The sequence below is a fragment of the Podarcis tiliguerta genome, assembly GCF_965153285.1.
Source record: "Podarcis tiliguerta genome assembly, chromosome: Z".
NCBI classification, from domain to species: Eukaryota; Metazoa; Chordata; class Lepidosauria; order Squamata; family Lacertidae; genus Podarcis; species Podarcis tiliguerta.
Window position 1 is genome coordinate 33009300 of NC_139553.1, and position 21536 is coordinate 33030835.

General features: G+C 45.6%; 1 protein-coding gene across 7 annotated transcripts in view; it reads left to right on the forward strand.

Annotated features, from left to right (window-relative positions):
- The window catches only part of NOX1 (NADPH oxidase 1), a 40293-nt gene that overhangs the window by 13885 nt on the left and 4872 nt on the right, over positions 1-21536 (forward strand). For 6 of the 7 annotated variants that reach the window (XM_083424325.1, XM_083424322.1, XM_083424323.1 and 3 more), the window contains 9 exons: positions 4923-5018; positions 6497-6607; positions 7635-7719; positions 9528-9670; positions 10423-10604; positions 11129-11264; positions 11388-11480; positions 16125-16360; positions 16923-17085. In XM_083424325.1, coding sequence (XP_083280451.1) covers positions 4923-5018; positions 6497-6607; positions 7635-7719; positions 9528-9670; positions 10423-10604; positions 11129-11264; positions 11388-11480; positions 16125-16360; positions 16923-17085 — 1245 coding nt within the window. Of the gene's footprint in view, positions 1-201; positions 242-4922; positions 5019-6496; positions 6608-7634; positions 7720-9527; positions 9671-10422; positions 10605-11128; positions 11265-11387; positions 11481-16124; positions 16361-16922; positions 17086-21536 lie in introns of those variants that run through there. The other variant, XM_083424326.1, reaches the window with a different exon arrangement.

Here is a 21536-nt window from a genome sequence, read left to right on the forward strand (position 1 = left end):
CATTTTAAACAAAAGCACACATTCTACTCATGTAAAAACACAATGATTCCCAAACCATCCGCGGGCCGGATTGAGAAGGCAATTGGGCCGCATCCGGCCTACAGGCCTTCGGTTGCCTACCCCTGGTTTGGATTCTACCCTCCAGAGCAGGAGAGAAAAAGCTTGTTCCCTCTTCCATGGGACAGCCTGTTTGATACTTGAAGATGGCTGTCATACCTCCTCTCAGTCTCCTGTTTTCCAGGTTAACCCTACCCAGCTCCTTCAACCGCTCCTCATAAGACTTGGTTTCCAGATCCTTGATCATCTTGGTCACCCTCCTCTGCACACATTCCAGCTTGTCAATATCCTTCATAAATCTTGTCTTTCCCCCAGAACCCGGAACTTGAGGCAGTTCACATAAATCAACACAAATACAGTGGTGCCACGCAAGACGAAATTAATTCGTTCTGCGAGTTTTTTCGTCTTGTGAATTTTTCGTCTTGCGAAGCACGGTTTCCCATAGGAAATGCATTGACGGTTTCCCATAGGAATGCATTGACGGTTTTAAGAAAAAGGCGCAAGACGTTTTCGTCTTGCGAAGCAAGCCCATAGGGAAATTCGTCTTGCGAAGCAACTCAAAAAACAAAAAAAACTCTTTCGTCTTGCGAGTTTCTCGTCTTGCGAGGCATTCGTCTTGCGAGGTACCACTGTACAGATAAAGCACATGTTGCTTAAAGCGCAAACAGTACAATGTTACTGTTGAAAATGGAATGCAACAGTGTAAATTACAGGCCTGTTAAAATGCAAGTAGTTATGGCAAACAAACACAAACAGTGTAACACATTATTAAAACCCTTTTCTTAAAAGCAATTGGTTCCTCGTAGTCTGCTGGAATAAAGGAGTCTACACTTGCCAGTGGAAGGACAACAAGGAAGGAGCCAGTCCATCCTCTTTGGGAAGGGAGTTCCAAAACCTGGGAGCAGCCACCGAGAAGGCCATCTCCCACATCGATTGGCATGGAGCTCCAAAATACAAGTGTTGTCACAAGCAATGAGTCCTTTACCTACAATGATAAAATAAAATCAATATTTACCAAAACAAAGAGAGAAAGTATAAAACCTGTTCAAAGCCTCCATAACATCGTAACTTCCTCATACTTTATGGTGCAGGAATGTTCAGGAGCCAGTTGCAAAGTTGACTCAGAAGAACAAATTTGCTCTTCCTCCCTGCCAAGGCTGCTGCTTCTGTGCACACCGAGTGACATTTGCTGGCTGTGGGAACGCAGCTAATGGCCTGAGCAGTAGCTCCAGAGCTTGCTGGTGCCTGCGGCTGTTTCCAGCCGTTGCTCTTAATGGAATTTGGATCAGTTCCTAAGTAGTTTGAACCGGAAAGGCAGTTCAAATATGTGATATGGTCAAACAAGCAGCTGCTAGTAGAGAAGTTGTAAGTAGTTTACATATTAAATCTGTATTTGACTGATCAGAAATTGATAAGAGACACATAGCGTCATGCGCACAAACAATGACGGATGAGCAATAAAAAGGAGATCAGTCTCAGTAGTGGGGCAGTTAGCTAATCTTAGACTCTGAACATAAATGGTTTTTATGGGACTCTCTCTTTTTAGATGGCAATTGCTTCATTTGCTTTATAGCTGACCCTGCTATATTTGAGCTCCCTCCTGAGCAGTGGCGTAGCGTGGGTTGTCAGCACCCGGGGCAAGGCAAGTGATTTGCGCCCCCTAACCCGGGCCAAGGCAAGTAATTTGCGCGCCCCCCCGCTGCACTGTCCCTCCCCCAGATAGTCCCTCGCTCTCTCTCCGCACCGCACCGCACACCTGGCACCCTCCCCTCCAAAGTGGGCGGCGACCCGGCGGCTCGGATCGGATTCGCACAGCGAGCACTGCAGTGAGAGAGAGTGAGTGAGCCAGGTAGGGGCAGAGAGCTGCGAGTGCGAGCGCCCCCCCGATGTTGCGCCCGGTGCGGCCGGCCCCCCCTGCACCCCCCACGCTACACCACTGCTCCCGAGCATTCTGCTGGATGGGCCTCTGCCCCAGAGTTGTGAACTGTTCCTAGATATTTCAGGAACTGAACCCAGAACCTTCTGTATGCAAGGCACATAGGAGCCAACTCCTAGGGCTGTGGGGGATTTGCCCCCCCAAAAAAAATATTTGAGGGGGCTAAGCCCCCACAAAATTGATGGGCATTCCCATTCAAATAGTGTGTATTCATTGTGCCATGTGATTTATGTATTTATAAGAAATGATCTTAACTGATATCCTAACAAGCATGACATTGATTTGATTATTTTCTGCTTGCAATTCTGCTGTAGGCTCACTTGTGGAGATGAAGCCAATCGCTTCTTTTTCTTAGACATTTTCACAGAAATGCAGCTGCTACTATTTTCAGCTGTAAATCAGGAAACTCAGCATCCTTCCAAGATTAGGGCGTTTGAACTCCTCTCCTGCTGATAAGTAGTTGGTACATTGAGTCGAGCTGGAGCTAATTAAGGCTTTCTCCGGGACTTTCCAGGACTTTCTCTAAAACCTTTAGTTTTAGTTTATCGCTCAGTATCTTAGTTATTTTAAATCATGCCACTTTTACTCTCGCGGATGAGTGGCCTCCTGTCTCCATTACCAAAGTTATAAGTTTAATCGACCAGATGAAACTAGGAAAGGCTGCTGGCCCTGATGCCATTCCATTTGAATTGATCAAAGCCAAGTCAGAGTGGTGGGCTCCGATACTAGCGGAACTGTTCACTATGATAGATAGATATGGTATTATGCCTAACTCATGGCAGCAAACTATAATTATTCCAATCTTTAAAAAGGGTGCTAAAAAGCTCCCGTCCAACTATCGGCCAATAAGTCTATTGTCAAACATCGGGAAATTGTACACTAAACATCTGTTAAATAAACTACTTGGTTTGATGAATATAACATCTTAGGCCCAGAGCAGGCAGGGTTTAGGCCAAGGAAATCCACTTTACGCAATTGCATGATGTTATCCCAGTTAGCCGCTAAGTACATGCGGCTCCACAAAGAACATCTCTACGTGGCCTTCCTAGATTTTAAGGCTGCTTTTGACACTGTTGACAGGGGGCTGTTATGGACCAAATTGGAGACAATGGGCCTAGAACCCAGATTACTTGATCAAAAAGCTTTATACAAAGAATACCGGTCATATAAGAACAACACAAGGGAATGAAATGACAGATCCTGCCATCATAAACCGAGGAGTTAAGCAGGGCTGTGTACTCGCTCCCTCCCTTTTTAACCTTTTTCTTAACGACCTCGCTTCTTCACTAAAACATGTAGATGCCCACAGCCCAAAACTCTATGCATTAAGCATTCCCATCCTCCTACATGCAGATGATATGATTTTGCTTTCACTGATAAGAATTGGCTGAAAGCGACCGTTAAATTCCTGTATTGACTATCTGTCCAGACTGAAATTGTGCATGAACTTTGACAAAAGCAAAATAATGGTCTCTGGGAATTCACGCAAGAGCTATAGCTGGGTATTTGGTGGTAAACCCACCCGGCAGGTATTAGAATTCAACTGTCTGGGAATTACATTCCATCATAGGCCTCTCTGGTCCACGCACCGTGCAACGGCAGTGAATGCCAGTAAGTTGTCTATGCAGGCTATAATGCGTTTCTTCATAACAAGAGGTAATTCGCATATCCCTTCTGCCCTTAAGGTCTTCAACGCCAAAATTATAGCTGAATTGCTCTATGGTATTCCAGCCTGGCTGCCAGGGTTTACCCAGTTGGTAGAATGAACGCAGGCAGCTTTCCTCTTCAAGATTTTTGCTGTTCCACGTTGTGTACCCTATGCAGCCTTGTGTCTAGAGGGAGGTCAACACAAGAAATCTGCCTGGGCGAGATTTCTTCTATTCTGGTTAAACATCTGCCTTACATCAGATAAAGATCCTCTCCTCAGCGAAGTTTTGCTAGACCCCTTTCTTTCCCCAGGGCTACAACCGTTTAACAAAAAGGTACAGCAACTCAGTCTGTCAGTGGAACTTCTGCGATCGATGTCCCTACCATCTGCCAAGGCTATAATAAAAACTAGGTTGTGGGATATTGAACGCCAAGAACTAACAGTAGCAGCAGAGAAAACATGTCCCCCTCTTTATTTTCAACTTTCTTGGGCACATGAAATTAGCCATAATTACCTTAAATTTCTGCTTAACCCTCAAGAAAGAAGGGCATTTCCCCTGGCCAGGTTTAATTCAAAACCATCAAACCTCCTTTGGGGAAGGTTCTCAGGCAGGGTGGAAGGAGAAAGAACTTGCCCATGTGAAGACCACCTGGTGGAAACCCTTACACATATGGTTCTCAATTGTAAACTATACGCTGATGTCCGTCAGCAATTTCTAGATCAACTCTGTATCCTGAAATGGAAACCAGAGTCAGAGGTCATACATTTTCTATTACTGGGGAATGATCAGGAACTCACCAAGTTAGTGGCTAAATATCTCTATTTGGGTTTTTTGGTCGAAATACACTGCAGATGTCTGATCTCCCTGGAGACCAAGAGATGTGATGATAGACTGCTCTGCCTCCTTTCTTTTAGCAAATGTTTTGTGCCACTGGGGAAGTGGTAATTCTGTAGTGATTTGTTTTGGATGTTGAATGTGATGCCAATAAAAGGTTTTACGATACGATACGATTATTTTCTAAATGCACTTGCATCTTTGCTACTGTTTAAGAAGTTGCCCCTTGCTATAATAATCTTTCAAATAATATAACTGTTATTCTTGCCATACATTCACATGATATGATCTATTTTTATTTTGAAATAAAGGATGAAGTTGTACTGGAATTATTGGTGACAGTCATGGAGCTAAAACCTTTGCCTATTCCCCCAACCCCCCAATATTCTAAAGTGTATCGGGTTTAGTAAGCCAACTCAACTATGTTTTCTCCTCCTGTGTTCTAGGCTGCTTGGCTGGGAGTAAACATTTCCCTCTTTGTGGTTTATTTCTTGACATTTGACAGAGGTGAAAAGTACTTCTACACCCGCCAGATCCTTGGGGTGAGCACCATCTCCTCAACTTCTGATTGCCTCTGCTTTTAGGAGACGAAAAATCTTGGCAAAGGATAGCAAGATACGCTTGTTTGAAAATCCTAATTCATTGACAGGATTAATACCCTGCATATTGTTAATTAATGTAGCATATGAGTCATTGGGCTGTTGGGGCAGAAGGTAAGGAGCCTAAAAAGTAGGTGGAACCTGAGCCAATGGGAGTCAGAGTCAACTAATCCTAGTTTTGACCCGCCCCCATCCTTCCAGCTGAGGAGCAACACTTTAGACTGAGGGTGAGGAAGATTGAGGTGTTGGTAGTACAACCCCTTGGAAGTCAGGCATGTGGGGGCTGGTTGGGGGTTGGATAGCACCGCATTTGCCCTAATTGGACCAGCTTCTACCAATGCAAAATAAGCCTTGCAATTGGCTTTTGGGTATAATAAACTACCTAAATTACAAAGGATGGCAAGCATTACCAACTACAATGGTACCTGGGGTTACAGACGCTTCAGGTTACTGGCTCCGCTAACCCAGAAATAGTACCTTTGGTTAAGAACTTTGCTTCAGGATGAGAACAGAAATTGGGGGGCGGCGGCGTGGCGGCAGTGGGAGGCCTCATTAGCTAAAGTGGTACCTCAGGTTAAGAACAGTTTCAGGTTAAGAACGAATTAAGTTCTTAACCAGAGCTACCACTGTAGTTAGCTCTTGTGCACAGGCTGAGAGGATGGTGTGAGGAGTAGGCAGGCAGAGGAGGAAAAGTAGCAAAGGTAGATGGGAGGAAAAGACAATTGAAGGCATGCAGTGTGATTTGCATAGAGCAGGTCATATGTTATATGCCCTTGAACAATTTTCTACTTTCCCACATGCCCCGCCCAGCATATTCCACCTATCAATTTCAGTTTCTCATTTTCCGAATCTTAAGCTCAGCTCTTCTAGGATTGCCACATTGTTGAGCTTTTTAAAAAACAACAACAACAACCAGGAACACAAAATTTTGATTGACGTATGGCAGACCTCAGCTCTTCACAATTTTGCATTAGTTTGTAAATTTCAATTATTTTTTAAAAGTTCTCTTTAATTAGCATCTTCGTGCAAATTTCTCTGGATATAAACCCTTTTTTCGTAAACAAATTTCCCAAATGTGACGCATTTTTCTATGTATATTTTCACTAAGATGCAGTTTAAGGCACACTTTCCCCTAATAGGCGCACATTTTTATTACCGATTATTTTATTGGAGAACTGTAGTGCAAAATTCGGAAAAGTGAGAGAGTGGAAAGATGCCTGTGTTAAGGTTTGCATATTGTTTCAGGAAGTAGAAACTGGGGAGTTTCACATTAAAATGCAAACTGAACCAAATTTCTGGGGGCCCCCTCCATCCCTACCCTAGAGGCTGCTGCCCCTCGTTACCTGGAGTATAAAACAGTTACAAGTTTGTAGTAAAAAAACCCAACACCCTTCTGCAGCTTATCCTCTTTTTATTTGTAGTCTGCCCTGGCTTGGGCACGTGCTTCAGCCAAATGCCTCAACTTCAACAGCATGCTGATCCTGCTGCCTGTTTGCCGGAACCTTCTCTCCTTTCTGAGGGGCAGCTGTTGGGTGAGCAAGAAATTGATCTCAACTGCACCTCCAATTTGTTGCTTATAATTTATTTATTCAATTTCTGTACTGCCCTTCATCTGAGAATCGCAGGGGGGTTTACAATATAAAAATATAGAGGCCACATTCACACCTTACATTTACAACCAAAAGCTCCCAGGATTATTCTTTTTTTGGGGGGAGGTCATAACTGTTTAAAGAGGCATCACAGTGGTGTTAATGTATGGTGTGAATGTGGTCAAGGAGGCTGTCTTTCCAGCTAGGTTTCCTTCGTCCAGTTTTCATCATCCGGGGAAATCGTGGTGTTTGGGACCTCTGGGCTGTTTATATCTCTGGGCTCAATATCTCTTGTGTTAATGGACAGGTGAGTTTTAAGGCTGTGCAAAAAGAGGAACCCAACACAATAGTTGTGGCTTGCAGAAAACCATTGTGGAACAGATAGCTCAGCCCCACAACCTACTTATGGATTCTCTTGGGGGGAAATGTTCTGCTGGTGCAAAACATTTCACTGGCGAAACAAGCGCACAGCTAAGTGACGCTAACACAGCGGTACATTGGATACAAAACTCTGTGTATTTCTCATACTGTGTCATTAGAATGGAAGAAGCCCTTTAAATCTTGGGAGAGAGGCAGAATATAAATACATGAAACAACTACTACTACTACTACAACAATCCAAACCATATCCTCCAGCCCCCTTTGCTGATCAGCCCCATGTTGTCGTCGTCATCATCATGTTACAATAGTAACAATAATCCGAATAATTTCTTCCATTCCCTTCTGCTGATCAGCTGCATATCACAGGGAGTCCTGTTTGCAAAGGAGCAATCTCCTGCTAAGCTCCTGATTCCTGCTTTGAAATTGCTTTGTAGTCACATATCATGTCAGGTGTGGGGCAGATGAGCGTTGCTTGGGTGATCCTTTGGGTGAAGTTGGGGCCATTGCTGGGGTGCCTACCCTGTGTTATACCCACATTGAATTTTACACCCCAGTCTGCTAGCTGGCCTGTTTTTTTGTTTCCATTCAGTGTTGCAGACGCACCATGAGGAAACAACTAGATCACAACTTGACCTTCCACAAGCTGGTGGCCTACATGATTGCCCTCCACACAGGTAAAATGACTTCTGTTCTAGAGAAATTGAAAGGGCCCAACATTCGTTTTCATGAGTACAATAAGAACTGTAAGGCACCCCACAAATGTGCAGTGATAAACAATGATGTCACCAGTAGACCTTAAATGAATCGGGGGTGGGAAGGAAATATGTTGCCAAACTAGAGCATTTCCATTGTGCTTCAAATTGATTCCCAACTAAGGGTTCTGTTCAGCTCACAGTTTATGTTTGTAATGGATTGGGTAGGTTAATACTCATAACATTTTGCTAAGAAGCCTTGACATCTTTTTATACCTCCCCCAAAAGGTATTCAAAATAACAATTTCAAAAGCATTTAACCATTGTTTTTATATTTAAAAAATGGGTGCAGAATGGTGGGGGCAGAAGTCAGGGTGGTCAACAGTAGGCGGAGCCAGGGGCAATGACTGATGCTAAGTTTGGCCAAATCCTCCTTCCTGTTGAGTTCTGCAGGGACAAGACTGAGGGTGGATCTAGACACGGGGGGGTGGGGGAAGCTATAAATAAGTCAGGAATTAGATCATTATAACAAAAGAAAGAAATCTCTATGGAAAACCATGTTTTAAAATTTCCTGTTCTATGGCGCAATCTGGTGATGCATGTTTATAGCACATTCATATCACCATCTTTACTAACATAGCTGAGTCCTGAGTGGAAAGGAGGAAGTGGAAAACCAGTGCCTAATATTGACATTTCTGCAAGGAATTTTCATTAGCATGACATAACTTTAGTACATTGTTCTCGCCAATACGTGTATTGTTATGTACATGTTTAGGTTGGAGAACTGCATCACAAAATGCAAAGAATTGCACATTTCAAAGTATAGTTGCATTCTTCTTCTTCTTCTTCAAATTAGATACCGTAGATTCTGGCATATAAGACGACTTTTTAACCCAGGAAAATCCTCTAAAAAGTCAGGGGTTGTCTTATACACCAGGAAAGGGTTTGCTGGGCAGCGGCAGTGGGCGGTGGGCTCCGCGCCGGGATGAAGCTGCCCAGCGATGCTAAGCCGGCTTTGCTGGGCGGCTTCCTCCCTGTGTGGAGCGGAGCCTGCCGCCTGCTTCTTCAGCTGCCAATTTGGGGAGTCATCTTATACGCCCAGTCGCCTAATACACCGGAATCTACGGTACTGTCCTTCCTCAAAAGATTCTCAGGGTGGTTCACAGAATAAAATGCAAGATAAAACACAAGTTATAAATTAAACCAAAGGAGCAAAATAATAACTCCCCCTCCCTACAGATACATTTAAAGGGCTGTAGGATATTAATCAGCCAAAGGCCTGGCTGAAGAGGAATGTTTTCACCTTGCATCTGAAGATGTATAATGAAGGTGCCAGGAAAGCCTTCCTGGGAGAGCATTCCATGGATGGGGAGCCACTACAGAGAAGGCCCTGTTCTCATGTTGCCACCCTTCTGACCACTTGTCGAGGAGGCACATAAAGAAGGGCCTCAGAGGATGAATCTCACAGAGTGCGGGATGGTTTATATGTGGAGAGGCAGTCCTTGAGGTCCATAATTTCAGTTTGCTCACTGGTTCAGGAAGTGCATATTAGGTAGATTCGTATAAAAATATGAACTGAATCACTTTCTCCCCCATGCCTACATGGGAATGTGCACGCATGGACACATACACACTGAGCCAGCAAGGGCAGACAGCTACGTGCATTTAGCCCCAATTAGTATAGAAAGAGAACATCAGTATAGAAATAGCCCCTTTGCTGGTGTCAGCATATTGTATAATTTGGCTGTCTGCAAGGATGTGCTTCAGGTTTTTCTTGCCCTCTCTTCCAGCGGTTCACATCATTGCTCACCTGCTCAACTTTGAGTGGTACAACAGTGCCAGGCAAGCAACAGACGGAGACCTGGCTTCCACCCTCTCTCACTTACATGAGGACGATGGGTTGTGGCTAAACCCCATCCATTCAAACACTACGGTTGGTGCCTCACAAGCTTTGCTCAATAAGCATCATTGAAGTTCTGAAAGGGAAAGTTGCTGGTGCTTCAGCCTTGCTGAAAGCTTCCTTTCCTTTTGACCGTAAGCAATAACTTGTCAGTGTTATGCATTTTGTTCTATTTAGAGCCTACTGGTGATTAGTTTTCATCTGGGTGTTATTAGTTCGTTGTTATTTTTAAGGAGAATTTCAGTGGTGCGCTTGTATGTTCTGGGTTACTAGGATGTGTGAACGCAACCTAAGAGTCTATAGCCCTTATGAAGAAGACACCCCACTCAGCCTTGCTTGGACCAATCACCATCTCTCAACCTAACCTAACTATTATTATTATTATTATTAAGCGGCTTCCAAAAGAGTATTAAAAAAAGATACATTAAAATGTCTTCTAAAAGTCAAATATTTGTATGTCTGCTTGACATCTGATGGGAGAGTATTCCACAGAGTAGGCACCACTACTGAGAAGGGCCTCTGCCTGGTTCCCTGTAACTTCACTTCTTGCAATGAGGGAACCCACCAGAAGGCCTCAGAGCTGGACCTCAGTCTCCATGCTGAATGATGGGGATGGAGACGCTCCTTCATGTATACAGCTATCTTTCAGTGTCAAGGACCATGTACACCACCTTGAGCTCCTGGGAGAAAAGGTGGTATATAAATGTCATAATTAAACCTTGTCTGTAAGCCAGAGCTTTTATCGAGCACAACTTTACATGTCATAATCTGGCTTTCATCTGCAGACACCCTTGTATGTGGCATTCACCACCATTCCTGGTCTAACAGGTGTGATCATCACCTTGTCCTTCATCCTTATGGTCACTTCTTCTATGGAGTTCATCCGCAGAAACTACTTCGAGGTCTTCTGGTACACCCATCATCTCTTTGTTATCTACTTTCTGGGCCTCGTCATCCATGGCATTGTGTAAGGCACTTCTGCACTTGTGGGATAGGCTAGCTAGGATAGCTAGGAGTGGGCGAATCTAACCATTTCATGTTCCTCTTTTCCCTAAGAGGAATATTAAGCTCTCCACAAATCAAAAGCAGTATTTGTGTGTCTCTCTGTGTGTGTTTTAAGTAGTCTTCCTGAAAATTCATTAGTTTTTTAGTGCAAATTTCTCCTAACATGCACATCTTGTTGTGCTGTTTTGCCTAATATACACATTTTTTTGCGAAACAATTTATCCACATACGATGCATTTTAATGTTTTTTTCACTAATATGTGTTTCTATGTGCACACTTCCACACTGCTGATTTAAAGCAAAGAGCAACCTTTTTGCAACCCACATCTTACAACTGAAAACCAAACACAATATGAGCTGAAAGAGTCTATTGGAAAGGTTTGCTTAGCTCACATGGCCTGTATGAGCAAACCTCCTTTTCCACTACTGGGCTTTTGTTCCTTTCTTTCAGATTTGCAGTTTTGATGGTTCTGCTCTTTTTTCCAGAGGTCTTGTTCGTGGGCAGACAGACAAAAGCTTGGAGGAGAGCAATCCTAAGCTCTGCGCTGGGCAGTATACAGAATGGGCTCAAGGCAACAGCACTTATTGCAAAGTGCCTGAGTTTCAGGGTCTTCCTGCTGAGGTAAGAATGACATACAACATGAGGAAAGCACTGAAGTGATGAAGGTGTAAGGTTTCACAAGTGGGAAAATGCTGGCCCCGCAATGAAAGTGTCCATTCTAACGTGGATGTTGTTTCTTTAAAGTCCTGGAAGTGGGTGTTGGCCCCGATAATTCTCTATGCCTTTGAGAGAGCCTTGAGGATTTGGCGTTCCTGCCAGAAAGTGGTTGTTGTAAAGGTAAGCATCTCTGCTTTCTTCTTCTTCTTCTTCTTCTTCTTCTTCTTCTTCTTCTTCTTCTTCTTCTTCTTCTTCTTCGATTTGAATTGGATACATAGGACACATTTAGTATGCCTCAAGATGGAAGCACCCCATACAACTGAAAGCACCTTGAAAGCAGACAGCTTCCCCCAAAGAATCATGGGAACTGTTGTTTGTTAAGGTTGTCGGGAATTGTAGCTCTGTGAGAGGTAAACAACAGTTCCCAGGATTCTCTGGGGGAAGTCATCTGTTTTAAACGTTCATCAAATGTGTTTTAAATATGTGGTGTAGATCTGCCCTCAGCTAGAGCTCAAGGAAATCAAGACTAGTTCTTCGTGTCAGTGGTAGATTGAGGGCACTTTCAGACTGCTGGTGTTTTCAATCGTATACCGGTTCAGCTTGTGAGTCAAGGCCCCGCTACCCACTTGGTGATGAAATAAGATACATGGATACAAGAATTTGGGTTAATGGGCTAAAAAAGGCCACAACTTTATTGGTTACAGAATGTGAGTGGTATTGGCTTAGGCAATGGATCCGAACAGACTATACTTGACTCCTGCCCGCTCTGCAGGGATCCACGCAAGGGTTAACAACCTGTAGGGGGAGCTTGTTGATGCGAATCAACTGGAAGCTTTCCCCTAGAGTAGCCTGTGGGTCCCCAGATGTTGTTGAACTACAACTCTCATCACCCCCAGCTAGCAAGGCCAGAGCTCAGGGATGATGGGAGTTGTAGTCCAACAACATCTGGGGACCCACAGGTTGAGAACCGCTGCCCTAGAGTCACCGGAGGGTTATGCCATAGCCCTAGCCACCACCTGGGCATCGGACAGGAACCATGACCACCAGATTCCTTTAATGGAATACCCTTCTAGGGGAGGGGTAGGTGATGGTCACAACCTCCCCTCCAACACACAACGCATTTTCCAATGCCTAACCACCAAGTTGTGATGATTTGCTATGAGGTAGGCGATAAACCAAGCGGCTAGTTCCAATCTGCCAAGTGGAAAAATTTCCTACCAGGCCCCTTGGACAACCAAGGCGACCAACCAAAGTCCATAGCAAGGCAAGGAGCTGAAGCAAAACATAAAGGGTGGGTAATCCGTGGAAGCCGGAAAAGCAAGGGAGAGCTCATGGGCCTGCGACCATTTAAATCTGGCTAAACCACGCCCCCCAGTGAGCCGGACTGGCTGGCTGAGGGGCATGACGCGGGCCCAGGGCTCCAGTGATGCGGCGGCCTCCTGTGACTGCAGGAAGCGATTCCCACTCACAACCCCTCCCCTCTGGGAAGAGCAGAGGCTTTCTGCAACTAAAGCTGATTTGGAACTGTTATACAGCAAACCTGCTCCCCCCCCCCCCCCCCAATCAGACTCTTCATGATAAATCGTGGGCTGGTAAGTATGGGGAAATCTTTGCTTGAGACAATGCCATCCTACCACTCTGCAACCTGTTTACTGTTTACATCCTGATTTATTCGTTAGGGTACCAGGCAACGTTATCTATTTAACAAGCACACATTCTGATTTGCTTGCGGGAAAATTCTATGACGTTGTGCCATAGCAAATCTTATCCCCAAGTTTCCAGTGCATTTCCCTATCCCTTTCCTTATCACGGAATGTCTGGTCTTTGGGGAAGAGGGCTTTGGGGAAGAGGGCTTGTTGCGCAAGACACCTCACCACCACCGACTATTATGATGCAATATGAGTTTGCTAGAGTGTGATTGGAACTCCACGTGGAAACAGCGAGAGTCTGGAAGTGCTCCTGGCCTAATCAGATTGGGGTGAAAGTTGACTAAAGCACGGCATCAAGAAGACACTGGACTTAAGTGGTCTTATGAGGGCTCCTTCCGCCTCTACAGTGGACGCTCGGGTTGCGAACGTGATCCGTGTGGGATGCACGTTCACAACCCACAGTGTTCGCAACCCGCAGCAGCGCGTTTGTGCACGCACGGGTTGTGATTCGGCACTTCTGCGCATAGCGCGATGTAGCGCTTCTGCGCCTGCATGAACCCGAAACGCAGAAGTAGTCCGTTCTGGTACTTCAGGGTTTCGGCTGGTCCGTAACCCAAAAAAACGCAACCTGAAGTGTCTGTAACCCGAGGTATGACTGTACTGCCCCACGCTGTTTGGGTGGGGGAAGGGGGGGGGGCTTCCTGCTCATTCTGCTGGGTGGGGTCCTTGGCCTTTGTTCCGAAGTCCTGCAAGGATGGGCCACTTCTTTCTGCCCTCTGAGGAGAAAGATCAAAATTTTGAAGAGATCAAGAATGAGAAATGTAATTCTAAGTGTGTGCACATGTCCGTAGCCAACCCTCCCATGAAGCAGCTGCCTTGGGTGGTGGTAGTGGAAGATGTGTACTCACCCACCCCACTAGCAGCCAAGGTAAGGGAGGCTTTAGTGGTGGCAGGGTGGTACAGTGTCTTGCTGCACAGCATTGCTGCTGGTCTCCCTCGTCCCCAGGAAAACCTCCATTTTGCTGAGTCTTGGTAAGAGATTAGTGTTCTAGGAAGCCCTTGAATAGTTCCCTTGCAGCAGTGATGGAGTATTTTGCGTCAAGCAACAAAACATTCCTGGCTTCCTCTATAGCCAGTTTGTGAATAGATAACAGGAATCCTTGACAAAGAATACTGTAGGTTTTAGCGGTTATCTCCAGGACTTTTTATTTACTAAGAAAGTCTGATGAGGAGTAAATGAATAGGGGAGAGGGCAGAAACCTTATGATCCTGTTCTGCAACCCTGGTGTCATATGACGTCTGCTTAGTAGGAATAGAGGTGAATTTTTTGTTTTTTTCGGGGTGCCCCGCCTGCTTGGTGAGAGCTGGTTGGAATGCACTGCAATGCTTTTCCAATAAAGATGGCCTGTTTTGCTGACAATTTGTGTCCAGATTCAGTTGGCTGATCCAGGCTTTCGAATGCCAAAAACCCGGAAGTAACTGCTTCGGTTTTCGAACGATTTTCAGAAGCCGAACATGCCATGCAGCTTCCATTTGAGCTTCCCTATTGTATTGAGGCTTCCGCTTTTTTCAGTTTTTCAGTTTTCAGTCAGTTTTCAGACATTTTGGAAGTCGAGTGGTCTTCCGGAATGGATCACGTTCGAAAACTGAGGTTCCAGTGTATTATGTTATGTGTTTTTATACTGTAAACTGCCCCGTGATCTTTGAATGATGGTTGGTATGCAAATTTAATACATTAAAATAATAAATAAATGAGTTTTGTTGCTTCTCCACTCTGGGCATAATGTGGGAATGTGGAAGCCTGTGGGTGTTGCTTGCTGCGAGATCCTTGAGCCGCAGGCTATTTATTTATGACGTCCCAATACAGTTTACAGTACAACAACAAAAGACAAATGCCAGCGGCATGTTTTAAAAGCAGCTAAAATTTTTGCATATATAAAAACCAATTTTAAACAAGTCATATGAATATTTAAAAAAATGTAAAAAGAGCAACCAACAACAACAAACCGTATGTCAAACTACAGTGGTGCCCCGCAAGACGAATGCCTCGCAAGATGGAAAACCCGCTAGACGAAAGGGTTTTCCGTTTTTCGATGCGCTTCGCAGGACGAATTTCCCTATGGGCTTGCTTCGCAAGACGAAAATGTCTTGCGAGTCTTGAGATTTTTTTTCTCTCCCCACCCCCTTTTTCTAAGCCGCTAAACCGCTAATAGCCTTTTAGCAGCTAATCCGCTAATCCCTTAAGCCTTTAATAGCCGCTAATAGCCGCTAAACCGCTAATAGCGCTAATCTGCTAAGCCGCTAATAGGGTTGCTTCACAAGACGAAAAAACCGCTAGACGAAGAGACTCGTGGAACGAATTAATTTCGTCTTGCGAGGCACCACTGTAATTTAAATCCTATAGAGATGCAAGCCAGGGTAAAAGTTTTGTTGAAAATGTTCAGCAGGTGCCAAAATGACAGTTACCGCTCACATCCTCCAAGAGGTGGGTGGGGTTTGCGACACTGCGCAGGGCTTCCTGGGACCAGGGTGCCACCCACCTTGGCTACAGGGAGGCCATCACTCTGCCCCCATCTCAGCGTCTTGGGGGGGGGGGAAGGCTCCAAGGACAGGGTTTAGCGTGTGGGCTCACAATAGCGAACTTCTGTACAGTGGTACCTCGGGTTACAGACGCTTCAGGTTACAGATGCTTCAGGTTACAGACTCTGCTAACCCAGAAATAGTACCTCGGGTTAAGAACTTTGCTTCAGGATGAGAACAGAAATTGTGCGGCAGCAGTGCAGTGGCAGCGGAAGGCCCCATTAGCTAAAGTGGTATCTCAGGTTAAGACATAGCTGTCAACTTTTCCCTTTTCTTGCAAGGAATCCTATTTGGAATAAGGTAATTTCCCTTAAAAAAGGGGAAACGTTGACAGCTATGGGTTAAGAACAGTTTCAGGTTAAGAACAGACCTCCAGAATGAATTAAGTTCTTAACCCGAGGTATTTCTGTAGTTGGGTGGCTTGTCTGTTATCTTTTAGGTGCTTTTAGGTGCCAGGAAAAGACCTTGGGCATTGAGCTTTCTGGCCCCAGAAGAAGGCCAGCTGCTTTGAAGTCAAGTCCAATTAATATTTCCTTTCAGATGGTAGAGGGAGTTTTCCTCACCCTTTCGATGTCAGCATGACTTTTGTTTGCAGGCCATTATGCACCCTTCAAATGTCCTTGAGCTGCAGTTGTACAAGAAAGGATTCAGCATGGAAGTAGGGCAGTATGTTTTCCTCAACTGCCCGTCTATCTACTATTTGGAGTGGCATCCATTCACCCTCACATCTGCTCCAGAGGAAAAGTTATTCTCTGTCCACATCAGGGCAGCAGGCGATTGGACAGAGGCTCTGATTGACAACTTTAAGCAGCCAAACCCGGTGATGCCCAGGTGAGTAGCTGCGTAAACCAGCAACCATTTGCCTTCGATGAGGCCATTGGGGGGTGAAGCAGCAGCAACTCCCTCTTATGCGCAGGTACATGAGCTGCTCAGTTACTATGTGGCCTGCAGATGCGAAGGGCTTTGGAGAGGACAAATATCAAGGTAGTCCAGCCAAACAGGAAAGAAACTGCTGTATGAATCCCAAAATATTTCCATCATTAGAACAAAGTTTGCATTGGGCCATTGAAGGAGGGATTTGGAGACAGGGTGAGGAGAAGGCAAAAGGACTGGGGAAAACGTTAAGTGGATAGGCACAGCAGAACTGGTCATAGGTGAGGTCTATGGGTAAAAGGAAGATCATTTGGGGTCTGGCCTGGAAGCGTTAAATGTGGAATGCACCGGAATAACATTCCTGCTAAAGGTAAACTATCTTTTGCAGGCTTTCTTGAGAAGGCTTCTCCTGAAAGGCTGCATACTTTCAGTAATAAATTGATTATTGATTCAGTTTGTGGAACTAAATTTTTTTGAGCACAAAATTCTATGCAGCACATAGATTTTCTCAACTTTCCAGGATTGAAGTAGACGGTCCCTTTGGCACTGCCAGCGAAGATGTGTTCCAGTACGAGGTGGCCATGTTGGTGGGAGCTGGGATTGGAGTGACACCATTTGCCTCTGTGCTGAAATCCATCTGGTACAAGTTCCAGCACGGTGACCAGGGTCTCCAAACAAAAACGGTATGGTGGGATCGCCCCATTGCACTGAGACGAATATGAAATAAATTCGGTTTGCTAGAGAATGCTAGTCATTGAGTTGCAGGGAGTGAAGACTCCCTCTGACATGTAGTATCTTGCAGTCTCAAACTAGGGACAGGTTATATCCCCCCCACCCCGCCCCCGCTCAGAATATTGAAAATGACTGGAAATGTAATTGCATCACCACCCACCTCTTTTCTAAACAATTCTGCAATTTTTGGGTTGCTTCAAAAATGTACAAGCCAGAAACACACATCAAGAAACCAGAAAGATGCAAAAAAGAAAAGAAAACGATAGTGAAATGAAAAAGAAATGAAACTTGTTCTCAAAAGTGCCAACCATTTTGATTTATTAGTGCACTTAAAAGCTTTCAGACTGTTACACGCCACCCCAATCTCTGAGTGGTCCGAGATTCCAGGGGTCCAGGCAGTTACCCAGGGTTCGTGTTTGCTTTGGAAATGAGGCACAGGCACTGGTGCCTTTAGGATTTATGGTTTATTTACACAGATATATAACCTGAGCCTATGATGGAAGAACTTCTAGCATATTGTACTCTCAGCCCCCTTTCTCCAGTTTTCTGCTACTTGCAAACTGCAACTACTTTTCCTTCTGCGATCTTCCCAAAGACCATGGCAGGGCTCCACCCATTTGCTGGCTTCGCTGATGGCTTTCTTAATGGCTTATCTCCCCTTTGTCTCTATTGATGCAGTCAACCGGGCTTATATTTCAACCTGGCTTAGATTTTAACATTTGTTAGGTGCAGGAGTTAGAATCATACAATTGTGGAGTTGGAAGGGACCACGAGGGTCATCTAGTCCAACCCCCTGCATTGCAGGAATCATTTGCCCAATGTGGGGCTCGAACCCCCAACCCTGAGACTATGAGTCTCATGTTCTACCAACTGAGCTATCCCAGCTTCGGCTTTAAAGGTCTGTTCCCCACAAACTCATATCACAAACTCTACAGAGTACATAAAGCACCTTCCAAATATACTACATTCATACCTCGGGTTACGAATACTGCAGGTTGCGCGTTTTTGGGTTGCGGACCGCGCTGAACCCGGAAGTACTGGAACGGGTTACTTCTGGGTTTCAGCGCTTGCGCATGTGCAGAATCACAAAATGACATCACGTGCATGCGCAGAAGTGCCGAATCACGTCACATGCGTGTGCAGACGTGGTGCTGCGGGTTGCGTACATGCCTTCCGCACGGATCACGTTCGCAACCCGAGGTATGACTGTAGCTGTCTTATCTGGCACCATGAGGAAGATGATGGCGTAAGGTAGATAATTAGCATTTGTACAAACACGTTCAACTGTCATAAAACCTAATGGCTAAGTTGTACTGAGGCATATTAGTTGGCATTTTTTTTAACATAACAAAATAGGACAGAAGCAATGAGTGGCGCTGTGGGTTAAACCACAGAGCCTAGGACTTGCTGATCGAAAGGTCGGCGGTTCGAATCCCCGCGGCGGGGTGAGCTCCCGTCGTTCGGTCCCGGCTCCCGCCCACCTAGCAGTTTGAAAGCACCACTAAGTGCAAGTAGATAAATAGGGACCACTTTCTAGCAGGAAGGTAAACGGCGTTTCCGTGTGCGGCGCTGGTGCTGGCTCGCCAGATGCAGCTTCATCACGCTGGCCACGTGACCCGGAAGTGTCTTCGGACAGCGCCAGCTCCCGGCCTCTTGAGCAAGATGAGCGCGCAACCCTAGAGTCGGTAGGGCAGGGGTACCTTTACCTTTTTAATGAGTATAACGGGACACGGGTGGTGCTGTGGTCTAAACCACAGAGCCTAGGGCTTGCCGATCAGAAGGTCGGCAGTTCAAATCCCTGTGACGGGGTGAGCTCCCGTTGCTTGGTCCCTGCTCCTGCCACCTAGCAGTTCGAAAGCACGTCAGAGTGCAAGTAGATAAATAGGTACCGCTCCGGCGGGAAAGTAAACGGCATTTCCATGCGCTGCTCTGGTTCGCCAGAAGCGGCTTAGTCATGCTGGCCACATGACCCGGAAGCTGTACGCCGGCCCCCTCGGCCAGTAAAGCGAGACGAGCGCTGCAACCCCAGAGTCGTTTGCGACTGGACCTAACGGTCAGGGGTCCCTCTACCTTTAATGAGTATAACACAATAGGTAACCATGGCTCCGTTGTATCTTCTTAAAAGGTCTCTGTGATGGCACAGGTTGTTGCCTGCACTATGGGAAGGAAGTGAGGAAAACTACCCAGTCAAACCAAGCCTTCCTCCTTAACTCGACCGCTGTCACTAAATGGATGGTTTTTTATTAAGTAGTGGGCTGACAAGCAGACGACACAGAGATTTCTCCAAATAGTTCTTTATAAGTAAGCTGGAACTGAACTGAACTGAACACAGCTCAGCCGGCCTGCTTTTATAGGCAGCCGGCTGTCACATTGTAACAGCAGCAACCCAGGGTTTCCCGCCTAAATTAACTGATGTGGACTTGAGTGAAAACTATATACACAATACCCCCGATGGCCAGGGTGAGAACTTCAATACATAACAGTTTTCTTTGGCTGCCTCCACTAAACAACTTTTAAAACTCGTGGACTTTAACTGGCCCAACCTGGGTGGAACACTTAAATATTACTAAACAACAAGCTGCAGACAGGTGTGTGTCCCTCCCAACATTTTTCTTAAAGCAATAAGTTAGACTGGGGGCGTCGTGTGAGTAGGCCTGCTGGGTGCATTTTTCTGGTGGCGTTGGCAGGGTGGTGTGAGGAGGATGCAACAGGCATGCACCCCTCAAATCAGCCCCATCGGACTGATTGGAAGGGCGCATGCCTGCTCTGCTGTATCCTCCTCACGTTGCCCTCCATGCCCCCCCACCCCCCCACTGGGCACCATGAAGACACGCCCCACCACTGAGTTAGACAGTTTAAATGGTTTTAGGGGGAAATGCATTCTAATTTTATAAGAACAAATGAAAATAACCAGAAGTAAGTGTGCCCGGCTATGCTTATTCTGTGCTTTCCCCAACCAAGCCAATAGTTACCACCTTGTACCCCTCAGTTTAAGGGACGCGGGTGGCGCTGTGGGTTAAAGCCTCAGCGCCTAGGGCTTGCCGATCGAAAGGTCGGCGGTTCGAATCCCCGCGGCGGGGTGCGCTCCCGTTGTTCGGTCCCAGCGCCTGCCAACCTAGCAGTTCGAAAGCACGTCAAAGTGCAAGTAGATAAATAGGGACCGCTTACTAGCGGGAAGGTAAACGGCGTTTCCGTGTGCGGCTCTGGCTCGCCAGAGCAGCGATGTCACGCTGGCCACGTGACCCGGAAGTGTCTGTGGACAGCGCTGGCTCCCGGCCTCTAGAGTGAGATGAGCGCACAACCCTAGAGTCTGGCAAGACTGGCCCGTACGGGCAGGGGTACCTTTACCTTTTTACCCCTCAGTTCATCTCTTCATAATCCTTTCCTGGTTTTGTCTTCTTTGCTCTTCAGCTTTGAAAGTCTTGCTCCACGACCTTCTGACCCCACAATAACTGTTTTACTCAGTTTCCTAGCTTGCTTATACAGTGGTACCTCAGGTTACAAACGCTTCAGGTTACAGACTCTGTTAACCCAGAAATAGTACCTCGGGTTAAAAACTTTGCTTCAGGATGAGATCAGAAACTATGCTCTGGCGGTGCGGCAACAGCTGGAGGCCCCATTAGCTAAAGTGGTGCTTCAGGTTAAGAACAGTTTCAGGTGAAGAACAGACCCCTGGAACGAATTAAGTACTTAACCTGAGGTACCACAGTATATGCAGTTTGTCTCTCCCAACCTTCAGTCACTCAGAAGGCGAATAAACTTCTATTTTACTTTTTATTTCCCCTTAATTGCCTGGTTAACTAGGCTGAATCTTTGACCCTCCCCTGCAAAAATTTCCTGAACAAAACTTCCTCTTCACCTTTTAGTTTTGCTTTGAAACTGTCTTTCCTGTGCCTTTAAAATGAAAAACAACATTAAAAAAAACCATTTTGCAATCAAAAGACAAACACAAAGATGGGATGGACAGTATGCAGTGCTTTTTTGAAAAGAAAAGAAAAAAGTTGCTGGTACTCACCACAAAGTTGTTACAGTATGTGCCATGTTTTTAACCTTTGGTGAAAAAAAGTTGCCAATACTGCGTATCTTTGGGTACCGCCAGGAGGGGGTGGGGAAAGCACTGGGTGTATGTGTAAAATGGAACTGGGTCTAATTCTGAAATGCCCTTGCTGTTGCTAAATCTTTGTGTTTCTCAGTTAACAGTTATAAAGGTTAAAGAGAGACATTTGTTCTCATTATGGAGCTCTGGGAAGCCAAAATGTGTATAATTCGTAGCACCAAGTCTGCAGTTCCCAGGTGTGAAGGAAGGCGTGACAACTAAGCTATTACACAACCAGTATAAATTTGTAGCATACCCATAGCCTCTCTCTTGCTTCATCCCCCATAATCCATCTACAGTGGTACC